The following is a 19,219-nucleotide window of genomic DNA, read 5'->3' as shown; positions in this document are numbered from 1 at the left end:
AATCACACATAGTACATTTTTGGGATATATAGGACGGTGATGATGTGTTCACTAACCAATTCAAGTCATGTGTAGCTTGATATTATAACTGATAGGCATTGCTTGTCCTCTCCAACTAGCCATGTTCGAAATGGTTAGCCACCAAGCTCAACTCCTGTCGAGACCCGTTTGTTGCTAGGCAGGCGCTAGCCTCTGAGACCTAAGCTGTTCTTGGTCATTGCCATTGAACTAATCAAAATTTGCCTGGATTAAATAAAAACATAGGCTTCGTACGCAAGATTACTTTTAAGTACTTCTATGATGCTTCGTGCTTTTGCTTACAATATGTATCACAACAGAGAAGGAACCATTTGGCACTTGACCAAAACCCAGGCCGAGGACGGCATTGGGTGAGAATGAGTATGAAAGCTTATAAAAGCAGCATGTTTATCTTTGTAATGTTTAAATGTCAAACATAAGCAGGATTTTGTGATTCAAGGAACCAAAGGAAGTCGCAATGCAAACTAAAATGCATAGCTTCAGTTTCAGACAAGCAACACAAGTACAAAACACACCAGAAGCTTCATTCTCCCCATGGATAAGGTCCATCCATTCCAGTCCTTCAGACATGGAGAAAATAAACAAGGGCAATGCCTGCCTTTGGCTTTCCTATGGAGTAGCTCCTTTATGGCCAGTGACCGCCATGCTCATACAATACTAGGAAGGGTGTGCCCAAAAAGAAAAGTGCAACGAAGGACATAAAGCCTCAAGGAGTACCCTACTCATGTTTGCTTGTGCCCTAAAGTTCCCAAGGCTAAGCAAATGCCCCTCCTTTTTTTTCCTTACACCAAGCTCAAGCAAATATCATTTCAGACGACAAAATATTTGCCCCAATGTCTCCTATCATTCCCACCCATCTCTCACTCTCTGTCTCCTCCTTTTAGGTGGTTGCACTACTGCAAACCTTGTCTCGAATGTGTTCTTTTTCTGATTGAACTGGTCGGTTGCACTTTGATATGAACATCTCTCTCAAAAATTAGATAAATGATGTACCTATTGTGCATATACATGGACCAAAACCAAGCTTCAAGCATCATATAATCCTGTGTGGCCCATGGTAATTATGGAGTACTCTAGACTTCAAAAAGGACACCAAAGATAAAAGAGACTACATCATAATAATGCACACAGCCAGTGGAGCACGCATATCGTACAAGTATATCTTTACCTGGATTCTCCAAAGACCCAGTGTTGTTTGCAAGCTGAACTGACCTTTTCGACCTTTGGTTAATTGGGGTGTCAAACTGTGGCTACAAGTGGTTATCTATGGCCTAAAGCTAGTAGTGATATAGTAATAGTAACATGTAGTATATGACTAGTACTAATAAAGATGTATCATGACAAGGAAGACCTCTCTTGCCTATCCCAGATGGATTGATGAGACACCACCAAAGTCAGTCAGAAATGGCTATTGATGTCAACTGGATGTAGAAGATGTATGTTTTACTTCACAAACGACAATGGCAGGGAAAAAATTATACAATCTGGTCAGTAAGGCAAGGATGAGATGACTACTGTTCAGAGGGTATATGATAGAGTACTACGTAAAAGCTATACAGGAATAATAATGATAAGGGGAAGTCTAAGATTGTGAGATAACAAAAGTCTTAAGCCTCAAGCAATACGAGAAATTGTACTGCTAAAAGAACCAACAGGTCAAATTGTACATGCCATATTCTCGGAAACATTGAGAAATTTATTTGGTTGTCAAAAAATAGTACAAGTCAAGAATCACTGTTCAAAAAAACATGAGCATCTCAAGCGACCATAATGTCTTTTAGGACTATTTTCCCATCTTTACATGAGTGGATATACTATAGCAAGAGAAAAATATGAAACTGGAAATCATGTGAACCTTTTCAATTTACATAAAGTGAGCAAATTTGTCTGAAATTGCTTAAGGTCAGATACCTTAAATGTTAATTGTCCTGATCTGTGCAAGATTCAAGATAAGAGATCACAAGGTCAGCAGCCTTGCTTCCTGAAGCTATAACATTTCCAACAGCCAACCCATCCTTGTTATTTCCTACAGATACAGAAAAAGCTTCAATTATTTTTTTGAAGTTAATTTCAAGGTAAAGTATTACATGCTGGGATTACAGTTCCTGGCTTGCTCTAGGAAACTCATCATTCTCAGCAAATCAAGGAGCCCCATAAGTTGCATGAGAAATACCAAATTGACTTACTAGAAACAGCAAATTATTCACGTACTCAATCAACAGGAATATGTTTCAAATATCTAAGATTTCTTTTGTACAATAGGGGTGCCTTCATTGACTTGCCTGCGTAAAAGAACCCTGGAAGATTGTTCTCCATTTTTGCTATAGCTTCCAGTACCAGATCATAATTCTGGCCATATAAAGGAAAAGCATTTCTCCAATGTACATGCCTGTGTAAAAGAACATCATATTGAATTCGCAAGTGGTAGTGCAAAAACCTGAATGAATCCTCAAAACTCCATAGTGATGGAAAACCATAACACAAGCACAACAAGAGAAAACATATAGATACTCTAAACCATGGCAGTAGTTTCTTATCACTTACTTCACAAAAGTAGGTTGTCCCTCAACACCCAAGAGCTTTCTTAGGTCAGAGGTCACAAGTTGTTTCAGAACAGCCCTACATAAGTATATATATCAGAAAAATCTAGCAAGAAAAGAAAAAACAACCAAAACATAAATGATCATAATATGGAAGTATACGTTGGAGCCCCAGCGAGGTCTCTATTATGGCTCCCCCCAATGAAAGATGTATATAGATATTGATCATTAGGAGCTCGATCTGGAAACATCATCGAGGAGAAGAGGGTCCCTGTACAAGACGACATGTATAGATTAGAATAAATACAAATCAGAGTAAATAAGACCTGAGAAAAAGTAGAGCAATGTAGCAAGGTTGATTTGTATATTGAGTTCAATACAACTAGCAGGGTGACCTGCGCAATTGCGCGGTGCACCAAATTTATCTAAATTTTTATATACGTTATTCTCTTTAAATTTTATTAAATAGTCATCTTGTTGTAATAGTATTTTAGAAAATCGAACCTTATCATCATGGAACCCTAGTCAGGCAGTAAGCGTGTAGTCCGCGAGCAATTACAACCAAGTGCTCAATTGGTCTGATCAACAGTTCAGATCCATGTTGAATTAGTACTATCTATTTACGTATCTGGTATTTGTTCATACTGAGTCCAAATATGATATATATTCAATCCATCAATCTCAACCATTAAAACTTGCACTTGCCAAAATCATAGGGTGTAAATATTTCTCTTTCCCCAATTAATGTGGGAATTTCTAGTCTCCACAGCGAACATGGTTTCTTCTTTCAAGGCTGTTTTAATAATTTTTAATTCGCAAATCAAAATATAAGCAGCTACAAGCTGGATAAAATATAAGTGTAAAGCTGAATTAACCTACCAAGGGTTTTGAGACCATGCTTTTGCTGTTCCTTATAGGGTATCAAGACACCAAATCCTTCCAATGGTTTTTTGACATCTTCCTTCTTAAAAGCTGTTACCATGAGAGATAGTGGTAGATAATCGACCTGCATATAATAAATAAATATGGATTAAGATTTCTATGCATACTTGATAATTCTAAGGAGCCCAGCTAGGAGCTGCATAGTTTCAAGTTTGAGTACATCAAATAGATATGGGTTAAGAGTAGACTTCTATGCATACTCGATAAATTCTAAGGATACCAGCTAGGAGCTGCATAGTTTGAGTATATCAAGTTAGTTAATCATTATGACAGAAATCAAAGTCCACCTATCTCATAATTCTGTAATATGGCAGCATATGTAGGCTGTGGCAGGCAAGCAGCTAACAATACCAGTTTGCTGTTGTATTTCCAATCACGTTCCAAATGCACATATATCTAAGGAAGAACACATTCAAATAATAGGGGAACTGGTACTACAAGGCATCTTAACATGTGGAAGACAATCCCATAAGGTGCAGAATATGGGAAACAAGAAAAGGTGACGAAAGGTATGTCTTCACAGCGGAGAAGTAACCAAGCAATAATACCATTGTTACAATAATTGTGTATTCATGCCAGTAAAATAAAGTCTGGCATCTCCAGCATAAAGTTCCATATTCAATTCAGTACATGTTCAACATATAATGTTACTTGTTTTGATTGGGAATGGAAAATTTACTTAAAAATCACCAGGTGCTGCTATACAAATGACTGTTACTTTAATACACTGTTCAAAACAGTGGTGAAAGTTTCAAACAAGTGGCCTTTGGAAACAATAGTTTCTGTTGCCTTCTCAAATAAACCATATTGCTGATGAACTGCTGATATGCTCAGATTCAAGGGAGTGATGATTGACTCCTGTAAATTCACAAACTAAGAGACAGTCTTACATATATAATAGAAATCTAGAAGATAAACAAAATATTTTCTGTGACATGGATCCATCGACCTAATGGATGAAATTAAATGCAATTTGAAGGATTAAGAGGAATTTCCCCCAGCACAAATTTCTCAAGAACATGCTAGTGCAACACTGCATTTGTTAAATCTAAAAGAGTGATTCTAACCTGACCTTAGGAAGAAAGTCTAGCACAAAGGGAACTCCACCTTTTGTAAACTTCATCCTCTGGACATTAGACAATGGAGCCTAAAGGGGCAAAAAGAAAAACACGGTAAAATATTTTAATTTGTGACTGTCAAATGACCAAGCTTCTAAAGAGATGAATACAGATAATTTTTTTCTTACAGTCATTATAACAGCATCGAAAGATTGGTTCTTTCTGAGATCTTTCCCTTTAGCATCTTTTGAATCAACAGAAATTGACCAACCACCAGAAGAAGAGACTCCATCACAGCAACATGCCAATGACAACACTTCTGTACCAAGCTTCACGTTACCATCTCCAACTTCATTGTGAAGTGCATCTATTAGTGACTGAAAAGCAATGAACAACATAAAACCTTTACACACCCAGATGTTATGTAGTATAACTGTGAAACTTTTCAGCATGGTTAGCGTGCAGGGCAAGTATCGCAACTCCCGATTAATAAAGTATACTACATGATAATATTTCCCAAAATGTCATCTTCTGAGATTATTCACTATCACTACCATTCACACTATTTAGTGGTGTCTAAGGCTCTTGGTATGTTTTATTCTTATAGCAGATTTGGCTCGTGTGATACTTCTGTTGCATATCCTGTACTTATCAGTAGCTTTGAGTTTTTTGTTCGATCTAGCTTCAACCTAACTTATGCAACATAATAAGCTCATGTCAGGCTGATAAAAAAAATGATTATGGCAGGATCAGGGTGCAGATGGATGGATAAGCTTGGCTGGATCATAAATATAAAGCAGGACATCAAATCAAAAAAAAAAAAAAAAACAAGACAGTTTTCTCTGGCCTGTAAGACTTCTTAAAGCAGCAATGAAGTTTCACCGACTAAACATATGTCCTAGTTGCAGGAAAATAACAGGTCTTCAATTCACAACATATGAATTCGGCATTTTTTAGTGGCATGTAGAATTGCTCAAACTAAAGTTCAGGGTTTATCACTGTCTTTGATATCTTTGACACTGACAAAAGAAACTACAGGACATCTGTGGAGTACCTGCATTCCACCATGAAATGAAAATGACACACGTTTATTCCTTCCTTTCCCTGGCGAAGCACCTCCTGTCTTCACTGAATCACCCTTAGTGGATAGTTTGGACAAGATGGCACCAGCAATGACAGAGCCATACCTGTGAGCATTGAAAGTGCATGGAGCAACAAATTATGAAGAAGATGACCAAAGAACATAACTGGGCACTAATGGCTTGTTTGGCAACTTGAGGGAAGGGGATTGGGAGTTTACACGAGGGAATTGATGGTGAGATTAAGATGGGAATTTGATTTTTAATCCCAATATCTTGTTTGGCAGAGGTGGTGGAAATTGACAGGAAGTTTAGTTGGAGATTAGGTCATTAATGAAAACGGATGGCTGAGATTTGTTTAGGCAAAGTAAAGGAGGAATTCCCTCCCAATTACCACCCCCTACCCAGGTATTGAAAAGGAGGGAGTTCCTTCCTCAATTCCCCATCTCCATCCCACCAAAATTCCCATGTCTCCCAACCAAACAAAACAGTTAATAGCTCCATCCCTCTAAACTCCCAATCCCTCCTAAAAACTCCCTCCAACCAAACGGACTGTAAAGAAATGTTGTTGACCATATTTATTGCAATAGAAGTGTTGTAGGGTAAATTAAGTGGAAACCCAAAGAAGCAATTATGCCTATTTTGACTCTACAAGCTCATATAGTTAACTATCATGGCCCATGAAGGAAAAAAAAATTATATACTTATGAATAAATTTAGATTCTATTCTAGGTCCAATGGTCCACATGTAAGAAGCCTTTGAAGCTTGTATAGTTGCATGAGTGGTACCAGAATTTCCTTCCATCGTTTATCAGATAAATTTAACTTACAAATTAGATCATGTTATGCTCCAACGAATTGAACATATAGCAATTGGACTTATGTTCAAGATCTTAAATTCTTGATACATATACCCACTGCATTCAACTGCCATGATTTTTTATTTTGACATCATGTTTTTTTAATTTCGATTGCCAAAAATAAGTATTAATGATACCATGACTATAAAATACTAAAAATCATAACATTAACTTCAAGTAGGTGCATATCAGGTTAACAAATAATAAGCAGTAAGGACTGAGAGCACCATCTGTCCAATGAAAAAATGATAGAAAAGAAATAGGTAACAGCAGGAACCAAAAACAAGCTAACAGCAGGAGCCCAAAAAAGAGATGCAAGCAACAAGGATAAATGAAATCATTAAAATGCACTATGCAGTAAATTCACATGGCGGTGTTGACATTTGAATGGACAGGATATAGCATGAGCATATGGACGTGGACAAGTGAATTATTGATAAGGTAAATCTTGAATGAACATCAATGCACAAACTACGAACTTACTTATTCTCCAAACAAACTACTACAAACTTACTTATTCTCCAAATTCCATAATGCTGGAAATGCATGACGAATCTGCACAGAAGAAAATATTACTCAAAACCAGAACAGTTCTACACAAGAAGGTGATATGTTTTGATCATTATGAATGAGAATTGTTATGACTTACTGATACGGCTCAAGGAGATTAGCCCCCAAAAGTTCTAGCCGTATCAGTTATCATCCCCAAGAACACATCACAAAGTCAAGCACATATGTTGTTTATACGCACAATTTACATAAAAATAATTATGACTACAATTTACTGTAGAAATGCAAAGGTGCTGATATGGAAAATGCAAATAGTGAGACATGTTATAATAACTTACTGATAATGACTCAGGATCTCCTCCGCTTGTTCCAGCCACAAATGGATCAATAAGATAGTCAACAACCTGTAATAAAGTTATAAATTCTTACCCTCTACTGATTATAATGGGCATGTAAGTTGCAAAGTGTTGATTGTATTCACTTAACAATCCATAAATTTCTTCATTAAAAATGAACTTGCCTCTTTTCCAAAGTGGCGTTCAAAGAAACTTGCAACACTGCAAAAGAGAAACCTGATTATCTCTACATATACACAGAAAAATCACACTGCAAATGTATTCTCTCCGGTCAGAAAACATGCTGTTTTTGACATCAATAAGGTCTTCAAAGTGTAGCTTTGACCACTAAATTCTGTTGCAACGTATATGAAAAAAATGGTAAAATCATAATATTATGAAAATACTTTCTCATGCGTTCAATCTAAATATTGAACTGATTTTATGTACAAAGTTTTAAAATTTTGACATGAAAAATGACCAAAGGGAGTGTGTGATATGAAGTATATATTTGTATTTCACAAGGGCATGAGAATGAAGGAAGAACACAGGAAAAAAACATATAACTATATTATCAGTGGTTCAAGTTTACAACAACTCAAAATAACATCAGTATGAAGGCTCACCTCTCACTTAAATGCTCATCAGACACTTTTCCCGAGGTCCTTCTGCTAGATTTCTCATAGAGAAATGGTTCCAGAAATAGCTTGAGCTGCAAAGATAAGACCATGTTTTACTAAACTCAATACAGTAATATAATATGACGGTTGCAATCAGTCGATCACACAGCTTGAACACGAAAGATCAGGAAATGTACAAATTTGTAATAGTGAACTGAAAACAAGTAAATCAAGTCACGGTGATCAGTTTAATATGATTGTTTCTACACTAGTGAATTTTAATCCATCAGTGACAAGTGGAAACAACAAGCAACTTGTTGCAAATAGGTCAGGAGGTCATGATATGTTGTAGCAATTAGCACTCAATAACTTACATACCTTTGATTTTGTAGAAAGAACAGTGCTTTTCATGAGCGCAATGGGATCTGAGGGAATCTTATGTGACAAAAATATATATTCAAAAGTGAGGCATACTATAGGAAGAACAAAACAAAATGCATCATATCATGAAAAGTCTATTTACCAGTGTTGGTGCTCCATCTTTGACAATGTAACGCTTGTGTTGTGAGTTAGGCTAAAGGATATCAAAATATTAAACATATCAGTGTAAATTATGAAACAGAAGACATTCAAAGTAGTTAACCATCACAGATAACATTAGCACATACATACTGCTGTTTGCCTTGTAGGCCAAGATCGTCAATAAGCCTGCTTGCCTCCAATTCACTCTCTGTCTGGAGGCAAAATAATTAAGTTACAGAGAGAACAGCAAATTGAATCAAGCAGGCATGATAAGATTTGCACGCAGGTAAAAAAAATGCGACTAGTATTGCACATGTGCCCAAGCAATGAAACAATCTTAACCTATTTTGTCAGTGGAGTATTAAAATAATTTATTTATTTTACTAAGAGTAGTACAAAGTAACTAATATGGTAAGTATAATAGTTATAGATCATGGTGAATGAAATCGAATCAGGCTATGATAAGTTACATAACGGTGTTCAATGATGCTCATAGCAGAAAGGGTTCACGACTGTTGTGGGATACGAATGCAGAAGAAAACACTTCTCCATTTGCAGGAACAACTGTCTGCATTAGTGAGCAGCTTGCATTTCGTTCACAAACACATGCTTCCTCAGCCTGCGCACCAAGGAGCACTACTCGCTAGTGTGCTCCAGCCCTCAAATAGCCGCAGCAGCGCCAGTGCGCCACAATCCAAAACATACAGAAGCAGCATTTGCAGCAATGCAGACCAACACAGCCCGAGATTGTGATCAAACAGAAGCAGCGAGGCACACCAAAGCGCGCTCACCATGGTGTTGGCCCCTTCGTCCCAGATGAACCCGCCCTCGGAGTTGGTCCGTATCTTCCCACCCGCCCTGTCGGCCGCCTCGAACACCGTCACCTGCACGCCGCGCTTCCTCAGCCTGTACGCCGCCGCGAGCCCACTGCAGAGAGGCAACCATTTCATCAATCAAAAAAAACAACCTCCCCACTCACACGCACCCGGCACCCCAAACCTAGGGCAGAACTGAACCCACGGAGAGCGCGCGCGGCTCCCTACCCACCTGACGCCGGCGCCGACGACGGCGACGGACCTCCCGCCGCGGGGGTCGTCGGAGGCGGCCATGGCGCGCGCGGATGCTGCGACCGCGAAGCGGGTGGGAGCGCGAGCGTGGGCGCGCGACGGCGACGAGGAGGAGGAGGAGGAGAAGGTGGTGGCAGGAGAGAGCATCTGATTTGGGGCTCTTGGATAGCTATGGATGGGGATTTGCTTGTTGTCTTGTGCGGGGTTCGTCCTTCGGATCGGAGCCGGTGGGGAAGGAAGGAAGGAAGAGAAGTGGACTGGGAGTGGGAGGCGTGGACTAGTCGCCGAGGAGGCTTGAGGTCAAAACCCACAGGCTTCGCACGCAGTTTTGACTTTTTTTTTTTAGTATTGTACTCCACGGGCCAAGGCCCAACTGGTCAGCCAGACTTGGCGTGCATACGGCCCACAATTTGGTTCATGCGAATTTCCGCTCAAATACCAGGGTGCACTGTTTGTCTGAGAGAGAAGATTAAATACTCCCTCCGTTTTTTAATAGATGACGCCGTTGATTTTTTCTCACATGTTTGACCATTCGTCTTATTTAAAAATTTTACATAATTATAATTTATTTTGTTATGAGTTGTTTTATCACTTATAGTATTTTAAGTGTGATTTATATCTTATACATTTGCATAAAATTTTTAAATAAGACGAATGGTCAAACATGTGAGAAAAAGTCAATGGCGTCATCTATTAAAAAACGGAGGTAGTATATAAAAAACAAGATAAGTCATTAGCTTATAATTTATTAGTTAAATATTAATTATTTAAAATTTAAAAAATAGATTAATATAATATTTTTAAAGCAACATTTCCAAAGATTTTTCTTTAAAAAAACAGAAAGTGTGCTTGGAACGAACGCACACGCACCCGACTACTCCCGTCTCAAAAAAAAACGGGAGTAGCTATACAACTGTCGACAGTTTTTGGGATGAAAAACTTTCAAATATAACTACTATGTAATTACATTGTAACTACTATATAACTAATACGTAACTCGAGTGTAACTCAAAATAGCCCGATGGGAGAACTGGTTAGGTGAACAAGCCTCCAAGTTGGAGGTTGTTGGGTTTGATCCCTACTGCACGCGTCTGAATTTTTTAAGACGTTTTCCCTCACTAGCACAAATCTCAAAGCATATTAGACAGCTTAAAATTTGAAAGTTTTCACCCCCTGTTAACTGTCGCCAGTTGTATAGCAAATCCGAAAAAAAAAAGAAATCATGATTATGTATTTGAACATACCCTATGTTTAGTAAGGATTTGGTTTTTTTTTTGACAGATGAAGTATGTTCCAAATAGAATTAGGCTAAAACGACCTCAATAAAATGGGTTTCCTATTCTTTTCTTAAAAATCTTTAATTTGGGTTTTCTTAAAAATCTTTAATTTGGGTTACGTATTATATAATTAGTTATATAATTAGATTTATGACCTGAATTAATCCTTGTTACACACTTTGATGATCGCACTTAATCCTTGTTAACACATCTTCGCTTACATTTTGGCAAAACACAATAAGCTTAAACCCTTTTTACTAATTTTGCCTTAGCACAAGGTTAATAGGTACAGAGAGACGGTCAATGCCCGCATAAGTGAGACGAGTATGGATATCGCGGCAATGCGAAGGAGACGAAAACGAGTGAGTCAACCCACACGGGAAGATAACATTGATATTGCATTTGCCAAAGTTCACACTAGCCGACGTGGTTCTTTCCTCTGTAGTAGATCAGATCAGCGGATGCCCCATTTCTTGAGCAACCTAGCCAGGGCCCTCGTGAACCTTCTCAACTTCGACTTTGAATTGCGCAGCCGCGACATCTTGTCGCTGCCTGGCTCGCTGCTTTCTTCTTGTTGTTGCTGCTGCTGCTCCTCGTGCTGCGCGGTTGCCTGGCTCACCACCTCGTGCAGCTGCACCCTTGGCTGCAGCTGCTCGACCTCCCGCTGCCGCTTCCCGCGGAACAGCAGGAGCAGCCTCTGCGCCTTATCCTTCGTCTTGCCCGTGCCGTTGGCCGTCAGGGACACCAGCGCCGGGATCACGCCTTCCTGGAGCACCATCTGGCTGCCGCCGTCATCGCCGCTGCAGATGATCCACAGGCACGACACGGCCTTCTCCTTCTCGGCGGGGTCCCCGTTCTCGAGGATGACGACGATGGCGCCCACCATGTCCGAGTCGGCCATGATCTCCTTCTTGCCGGCGCGGGTCAGCGCCAAGTTGATCAGCACGGCCAGGGCCTTCTCCGTCGTCGGGGAGGACGGCGTCAGGACGTCGTGGAGGCTCTGCATGATGCCGGAGGAGATGAGGGTCGGGATGTTTGACGATTGCAGCGACAGGTTGTACAGCGTCAGGAGAGCGTCGAGGCAGCAGGTCTTGCTCATCCGGAAGCCGTCTCCTTGCAGGCCCTTGATCAGGAGAGGCGCGGCCTCGCTCTGCCCGATGATCGCCTGCGCCTCGGCGAGGCAGGAAATGTTCAGGTACATTGCGACGGCAGCCTCGTAGGTTTCAGGCTTCTGTATCATCTGCTCCATCAAGGGGAGGACTCCACCTGAGAGAAGTTGTTTCTTGTTCCTGGAAAATCAAATGCAGAGGTGGAAAATGTGAGATGATGGCAACTAAGCTCAATTAAATCATCTACCTATAGAGTGTTACTGCAAGTTGTACGTGTAATAAACTATTGTAACAACATCGTTAGAAGGAACAAAGCATACGTGACATTTTACCTATCATTGCTGACAGCAAGGTTGAACACAGCCATTGTTCCAACCACCTGGCACTGAACATCATCTCTGCAGACTGCCTTCTTCACAAAGTGGATGAGTAGCTCGGTAATACCATTAGCACCCGCGTATTTCCTAAGCTCGTTGTCATCCTTCAAAAGGAATCTAATCTGCTCGATCACCTCACGTTGCTCGTCGACACACTCATCGTCGTCCTTGCTCAGCACACGCAGCCAAAGCTCACATGTCGCCTCTGCTACCTTCTCGGAGTTCTCATGAGGATGTTTTTCTGGTGAGGCCTGATCAACTTCACATATCTCAGATGGAGCCTCTCCGGAGTTCTGCCGAGTGCACTCCTCCGAAGCAACTTTACCACCATCCTTAATATCATCCTCCGCGCATGTGTCTTCAAACAAGACCGTGCTAACGCCATTGGTCACAAGACATTTGCTACTATTCAAGGATGATATCCTCAGGTACTTGAGCTTGGGAGAATCAGGCGGCGCCGATGGAACTAGAACCCCGTTCTGCTCGCACCATGAAGCTATCAAACCCTTGATGCAATAGTTGGGCGTCATGGAGAGCTGGGATAATTCATTCCGAGTCTTTGGGCAGGTTGTGTTGCCGCTGCTAAACCATTTCTCAATGCAAGCCCGCTCATATGTCTGACCAGATGCGATAATAACAGGGTCATGCATGAGTTGCAAGGAGATCGGGCACCTTAGTTCCTCAGGTGGCAATGGCATGCTACCTGATAAGCCTTTGATCTGCCTGAGATTGAAGGAGCCAACCCTAGATATCGACTTTTCAATAACATGACCATTTCCATGGAGATCAATCGAGCTGGACAATGAACGGGAAGAGCAAGAAGGGCTTGAGCACATGGATGTGTTGGTGAAATCCGTCGTTTCGCTCCTAAAAATGCTTGAGTATTTCCTCATTAGGTGCAGTAGATAAGATGCAACTGATTCTTTCTTTATGTCTTCCTCTGCATGAGCCCTCTCAAGAAGCCTTCTAAGTGCTCTTCTCTCGGTAAGAGCTGTTGCCGATGACGCAACGCCGACCCGAAATGCAGTTTGTCGGAAAAATTCAAGTTCATTGTCATGAAGAAAGCCATTGGATTTTGCCTCATTCTGAACTAATTGATTCACATCCACACCAGCTTGCTTTTCAATCAGATCCAAGGTAAAAACTGCTTTCTCCAGATCTTTTGCGATATCTAGTATCTGAAAATTTCCCAAATAAGTGTGAATTAGAGGAAAAGGTTAAATTAAATCATGCGATCACAATTGGGGTGAAAGCTGCAATACGTCAAACTCATTCATTAATTTAGTAAACTATATAACACTGATAAAGAAGGATCCTTCCGCAATATTTTATAGGTATCTATTTAAGACAGAGCCGGCAAGGACAAATTCTTGTATAACCAGTGGCAACCTGAGAACTGGCTGCTTCTGGAAGTGTTTCTTCCAATTGGTGAAGACTTTCCAGAAGCGCATATCTTGCTTTCTCAAATTTTGCCAGGACATTTTCTGCTGTAAAGGCCTGCATGCAGTTAGGATGTGTAAGTATGAAATTTTGTATTTCTATAATAACAAATAAATTTGGCAGTACTTGATATCCATATACGATGAAACATATCCAAGTACCATCAATTATATACAGTAGCACAAAGACATGTATCCATATTTCACACATTTTTATTTCTCAAAACTAGGAAACATAAATATGTTTGCACTTATGAAAACTGCATACCAAGTATAGCTTGCTGCACTCTGAGCAATACTGAAGTAGATTCTTGGCCTTCTCAACAGCTATGCGCAAGGAACTCAATGCAAGAAGTCCAGAACTGTTTCCAGGCCTTGTAGCTTCAAGGACAGGAATAACATCCAATACTTCAAGAACTACTTTGTGAAGTTGCTTACATAGTGCTCCATGCAGCTGCACAAAGAGGTAGGAACAAACCAGCTTAATCTACCATCCTAATACTCACATTATTAATAAATAGAAATCATTCCTCCCCAAAGAGGGGGGGGGGGGGGGGGCAAAATTATGATATCAAACAGCAGAGCTAAAGAAAATTAAAAAGAAAGAAAGAAGGTGGATGAGATCTATTATTTATCACAATTTACCAACTAATAATTGGTAACTTTATGAGATCAAATATCTTCATATATAAAAAATTATCATATATATATGATGCAACTATGTTATGATTTCTTCTAACTTTTTGTTGAACTAGTGGTAGTATTGTGATATTTATACTTTTACAGGAGGCATTTGCCTTTGTTTTTAAAGGGTGACTATATAATATGTACACAAGTATCACAAAAACTCAATAGTATTGTTCTGAAAGTTCCCTACATTATAAAATGATCTCAGATCAACATAATTAATCATATTAACATTGTAGAACAATTAGCTTTTAGTGAAATGAGGTCAGGTGAATTACCTTCCAATTACCCGTACCAATGAAGTTCCCATCGACCTCGACTTTCTCCATGGTGCCTCTCCTAGTCAAATTTCATCCGCTGAGAAATAAGAGAAGTCATAGAATGAAGAAGTTATTAGTCCTAGAAGAGAATAGTTTCGGCACAAGTATGTGGCAAGGGCGATCATCCACGGTTCCGCCGGAACCAACCAAAACCAGACTAAAAAACCTCAATTAAGCTAAGGATTAGCATAGCCACCAGTCAATTAGTTTGTTGGCTTGCTGCAAAATTAATACAATCGGTTTGACCTTTTTCTTTCAACCCAAGATGAACAACTTCAAGTATGTGCTGCGGAATCAAGATAGTGCATTATGTGTTCATGCATGAACTGAAGTAACCCCCATTAGAAATAAAGGGTTTAAATTTCTCACCGTGTGCAAAAACTGATGGTATAATCTATTTTCCTATATTGATGAAATTTCACCTGAAACATGCAAAGTGCATAAGTTACATATCTTATCACTATAAAAAAACAAATAAAGACCATTTAATAAATAAAAAATTACAATCCTTTATATAATAAATTACATTGATCATATAGCCAGAAATAAAGCATATTAGCAACGAAGCACAAATCAAATGATGAAACCTTGACATGCAATTCAAAACACACACCCCAACAGTAAATGAAGAACCAAAAGTCCATGCACTGCTCTTATTGGCAGTTTGGCACATCTAGAAAAGGAGCAAATGGAGCCAATAGATAGAGTTTTAACCTCTAGATGTGATTGATAACCTTAACCCAAAAAGGGGGCCAACACATAGTAAAGTGAAGATGGAATAATAACTAAAAGTGCAAATTTTATCATTCGAACAACTAAACATACGTTAGGACAACTAGTTTCCCCCTGGAAAACATAGCTATAGTAAATCAATTGATCAAGAATGAATTTTGTGCACATTATTTTCTTACTAATGTTGCGACCGCAGGGATTATTCTGCATAGCATGGCATAATCAAACCACATGTTAAAGGACATGTAAAGTCACAAAAAAAATAAAGAAAAAAAGTATGCCATGAAATTCAACCGAACCAACATTTTTTCCTTTACATAGCTAAGAGACTTGGTTATATTGTTTACAGGATGATATACCTTGTATTGGTTTACAGGATGTTGTTAGTAAGTTCATCGCCGGACATCCCTGACTTGATACTTATCCACAAATCCAAGACCAAATATAGTGATACTTATCAATTCGTGAATTCAAAAACTAGAAGGGCTCATTTGCACTGACTTTTGGTGGTGAGGGACGTCGAGCGGTGTTTGGTTGTACCAGATCCAACGGAGGGCAAACATACGTACCGTGATCAACGCCCCAAGTGATGCCATCCTCAAGCTAAGGTGGCGGGCTGCCATTGCCATGGCACCATGGACGGCGGACAGTGAAAATCGCAAACAACCAACTGCCTAAACCCCCAACTTTCGCGCGGTCGCTGAGACAATAAGCCATGGCGAAGCCGTTTGGGGGCCTAGATTCCAGTGGAGGAGAACAACGGAAGGGGCATGGGTGCAGTGTGGGCTGCCTCTAGAGACAGCGAGTGAATTGGCATTGGCAGAGGGGAGAGAGTGGGGGCTGGGCGATACAATTCAAAGGCGTAGGGACTTAGATGGAAAATTTTCAGACCGCTAACAACATTGCTGGCAGTCCTAAATACTAGGCTGTGTTTAGTTCACACAAAAATTGGAAGTTTAGTTGAAATTGGAACGATGTGACAGAAAAGTTGAAAGTTTGTGTGTAGGAATGTTTTGATGTGATGGAAAAGTTGAAAGTTTGAAGAATTATTTTGGAATTAAACACGGCGTTAAATAGGGACCAAAATGCATAATTTGGAAATGCTACCACGGTCCGTGCGCCCCTCCCCCTCGGCTGACGCAATAAACCCTTTTTAAATTAAATTTTAAATGAAGAAAATCGCAAATATTCATTTAAAGAGCATATAAACTTCAAATGGCCATAACTTGGCCATTTGAACTCGGAATTGGACCGTTCAAGTCTCTAATTTTTCCTTAAGAAGTCAAGAACCCATTTTTGTGCTTTGTTCCTGCTTGTTATGTGGAGTTTATTAGAGTAAAAGCCCTTTTCTTTTCCGTTGGTCGTGTAGACGCTGCAGCTTCGGAAGATCCGCTCTTCGTGGTGGAGGCCGAGCCCGGCGCTTCCGGCTGGCGGCGGTCGGATCCGCTGTCCTCGCGGCTGGACCTCGTTGGACCCTTGGCGGCGGCGACGGGTTCTCTCCACGGTGCGGCACCCTCGCCGTTGCAGCTTCATGTGACCACGGAGGGCCTCGGCTCAGCATCCTCATCGTCGCGCCCCCCTCCCCCTGGTGCCGGCGGTGTGGGCTGGGCCCGGTGCCCCCAGCTGGCGCCGCCTAGCGGCCGGATCTGGTCGGATCCGTGGTGGCGGGCTCCTTCCCCCGTTGTCCCCGTCCCCCCCCAGGTTGTCCATGCGTGCAGCGTTGGGTCTGGGGCGGCACGCGTGGAGCTACGAGGGCCAGCGACGTAGCTCTACCCTCCAGCCGCCGCCGGCCGGGGTTGTGCATGGAGGGGCTGGCTTCGGGAGCCCGGACGTCCTCCTGCGCGTGTTTTGGCTGCCGACACGTCCCCTTGGTTGCAACAAACCTCTTCCCCTTCTCCCTAGTGCCCTCGATATTGTGCCTTCTTCCCTCCCCGCTCCAAACCTGGGCCTATTCCATTGTTCTTTGGTTTGCTGGTGTTATTCCCCGTTCAAAATCTTCTCATTTTCAGCTTGCTCTTGACAATTGGTCCAGATGTTTGTTCTGGGATTTGTGCTCCTCCAGCACCTTGGCTGGCCTCTGCTCTGTGCCCTCCGCTGAGGTTGCGGTTGATGATCTTTCATCAGTGAATTTCCACCCTTAGCCATTTTCCTTTTGTCTAACTCCTGCTCATCTTCACCCCCTTCCTTGAGACGTCCAAGACCTTTCAGCGTTTCTCCCTCCTTTTAGGCTTCCTTCCCTTGAAGGACGTTGGAGTGTGTTGATCTAACAAGCAACTCGATAAAGTTTGATTGAAGAAAACTCATTGCGGGTGGCCTTCGGCCACATCTTTCAGTGCCCTCCCTCTTCTGGGGCTTCCTTCCCCCAGAGGGCGTTGGCGGGCTTTGATCCAAACAGCAACAAGATCAAGTTAGCTTCTTGATGACTTCATGCGGGTGGCCTAGGACTTCTACAACCTTTCTTTGGCCTTTCTTCTATTCCGGCATGCTTGTGGCTGCGTGAGGAAATAGATGTTGATAAGCTAGGGTGTTAGCTTTAGGTTTTGGTTTTGGCCGGGTAATTTTGTAGATGTCGTTTGTCAATTGTTATATTTTAGAAGGTTTTTCTTTCTCTGTTCTATCCTCTTTGTATTCCCCGTGTATTCTGTTCTCCTATCCTCCAGGGCTTCTGCGTTTCTGTAGGTGAAGCCTGCCCTGTGTAAGCTCATTTGGCTTAATATATTCAGGTGGGGACTCCGCCCTGCCCCCCCCCCCCCCCCCCCCCCCGCGGGCGGTGATTTAGTCCAAAAAAAAAAAAATCATCAGGTTGGGCTGCGTGCTTCCCGGTGGCAACGCGGCATTGCGGCCGATATCGATCCAAGCCCAGATCCACTGGCCGTTCAAGGCCTCATGCTGAATTGCTCATGCTAAACATGCTGGCAACGTGTAAACTGAAATAAATTGAATACTAACCTACTGTGAACTGCTTGAACAAAACTAGTTGAATTGGAAGATATAAACAGTATCGCTTATGCTGACGCAAACCAAATGAGAATATGTTTTAGAAAAGGGCTGTAGCTGCATACTCTGTAGAATTCTGTTTTGCTGCTATTATGGTGGTCTGGCTTTCTTTTGCGTAGCATGGTGTAATCGACACTAATGTTTGGACATATGTAATATAAAATCTCGCACAAAAAATTCAAATACTACATGAAGGCCACCGGTGTCAAAGAAGGCAGACGCAGAGAGTCGGAGGGAAAAGAAATTAGGCAGAGCAACATCAGCTAGCTAAAATGTCAACGTAGAAAACAAATTTGCACCGTTCGCCTAAAAAGACTCTAACTCAAGAACAGAGATTAACCATAATGTTACTACTGATTAAGCTGAGGAATAATCATATATGGCGGGAGATCGTTCGTCCGTACTCGTACCCGAGGGAGACAAGGCGACGAAGGAGCGAGCCTTGAATTCCTCCATGGCTCGGTCCGTAGCTCGTCCTTTCGCCCCCTTGCTCGGTCGGGAGGAAGGAAATTGATTTGTTTTGGGAGAGGCACGAGGGGGGCGGGAGGAGGTGGAGATAACACGGGGAGAAGAGGAAAAACGGTGGCTTAATTTGTCCAGAGCCGCCGAATAATAGCGTATGGCCATGCCAAAGCAAAGGCTTGGCGGTTGGCGTGGCGCTACTATTCTCGTCGTCCTCGTCGTCGTCGAACGCGGGTCGGGCAAATTT

General features: G+C 41.4%; 1 protein-coding gene across 1 annotated transcript; it reads right to left on the bottom strand.

The window, feature by feature from the left end:
- Window positions 1-1,714: 1,714 nt before the first annotated feature.
- LOC127770600 (U-box domain-containing protein 6-like) lies at window positions 1,715-19,063 on the bottom strand. The gene is made up of 22 exons (XM_052296375.1): window positions 18,921-19,063; window positions 15,151-15,203; window positions 14,740-14,818; window positions 14,043-14,228; window positions 13,725-13,832; window positions 12,291-13,513; window positions 11,595-12,138; window positions 8,652-8,717; window positions 8,507-8,557; window positions 8,362-8,418; window positions 7,990-8,075; window positions 7,549-7,585; window positions 7,367-7,432; window positions 7,033-7,073; window positions 5,634-5,766; window positions 4,768-4,956; window positions 4,594-4,668; window positions 3,459-3,585; window positions 2,742-2,850; window positions 2,584-2,658; window positions 2,322-2,428; window positions 1,715-2,065 (listed from the first exon to the last, which is right to left on the bottom strand). The coding sequence occupies exons 3-22, from the start codon at window positions 14,788-14,790 to the stop codon at window positions 1,959-1,961; spliced, it is 3,438 nt and encodes a 1,145-aa protein (XP_052152335.1). The 5' UTR covers window positions 14,791-14,818; window positions 15,151-15,203; window positions 18,921-19,063; the 3' UTR covers window positions 1,715-1,958.
- Window positions 19,064-19,219: the final 156 nt, after the last annotated feature.

Source organism: Oryza glaberrima, chromosome 4 (genome assembly GCF_000147395.1).
Source record: "Oryza glaberrima chromosome 4, OglaRS2, whole genome shotgun sequence".
NCBI lineage: Eukaryota > Viridiplantae > Streptophyta > Magnoliopsida > Poales > Poaceae > Oryza > Oryza glaberrima.
Note: the sequence above shows the minus strand (reverse complement) of the source record. Positions and strands in the feature narration are given on the sequence as shown.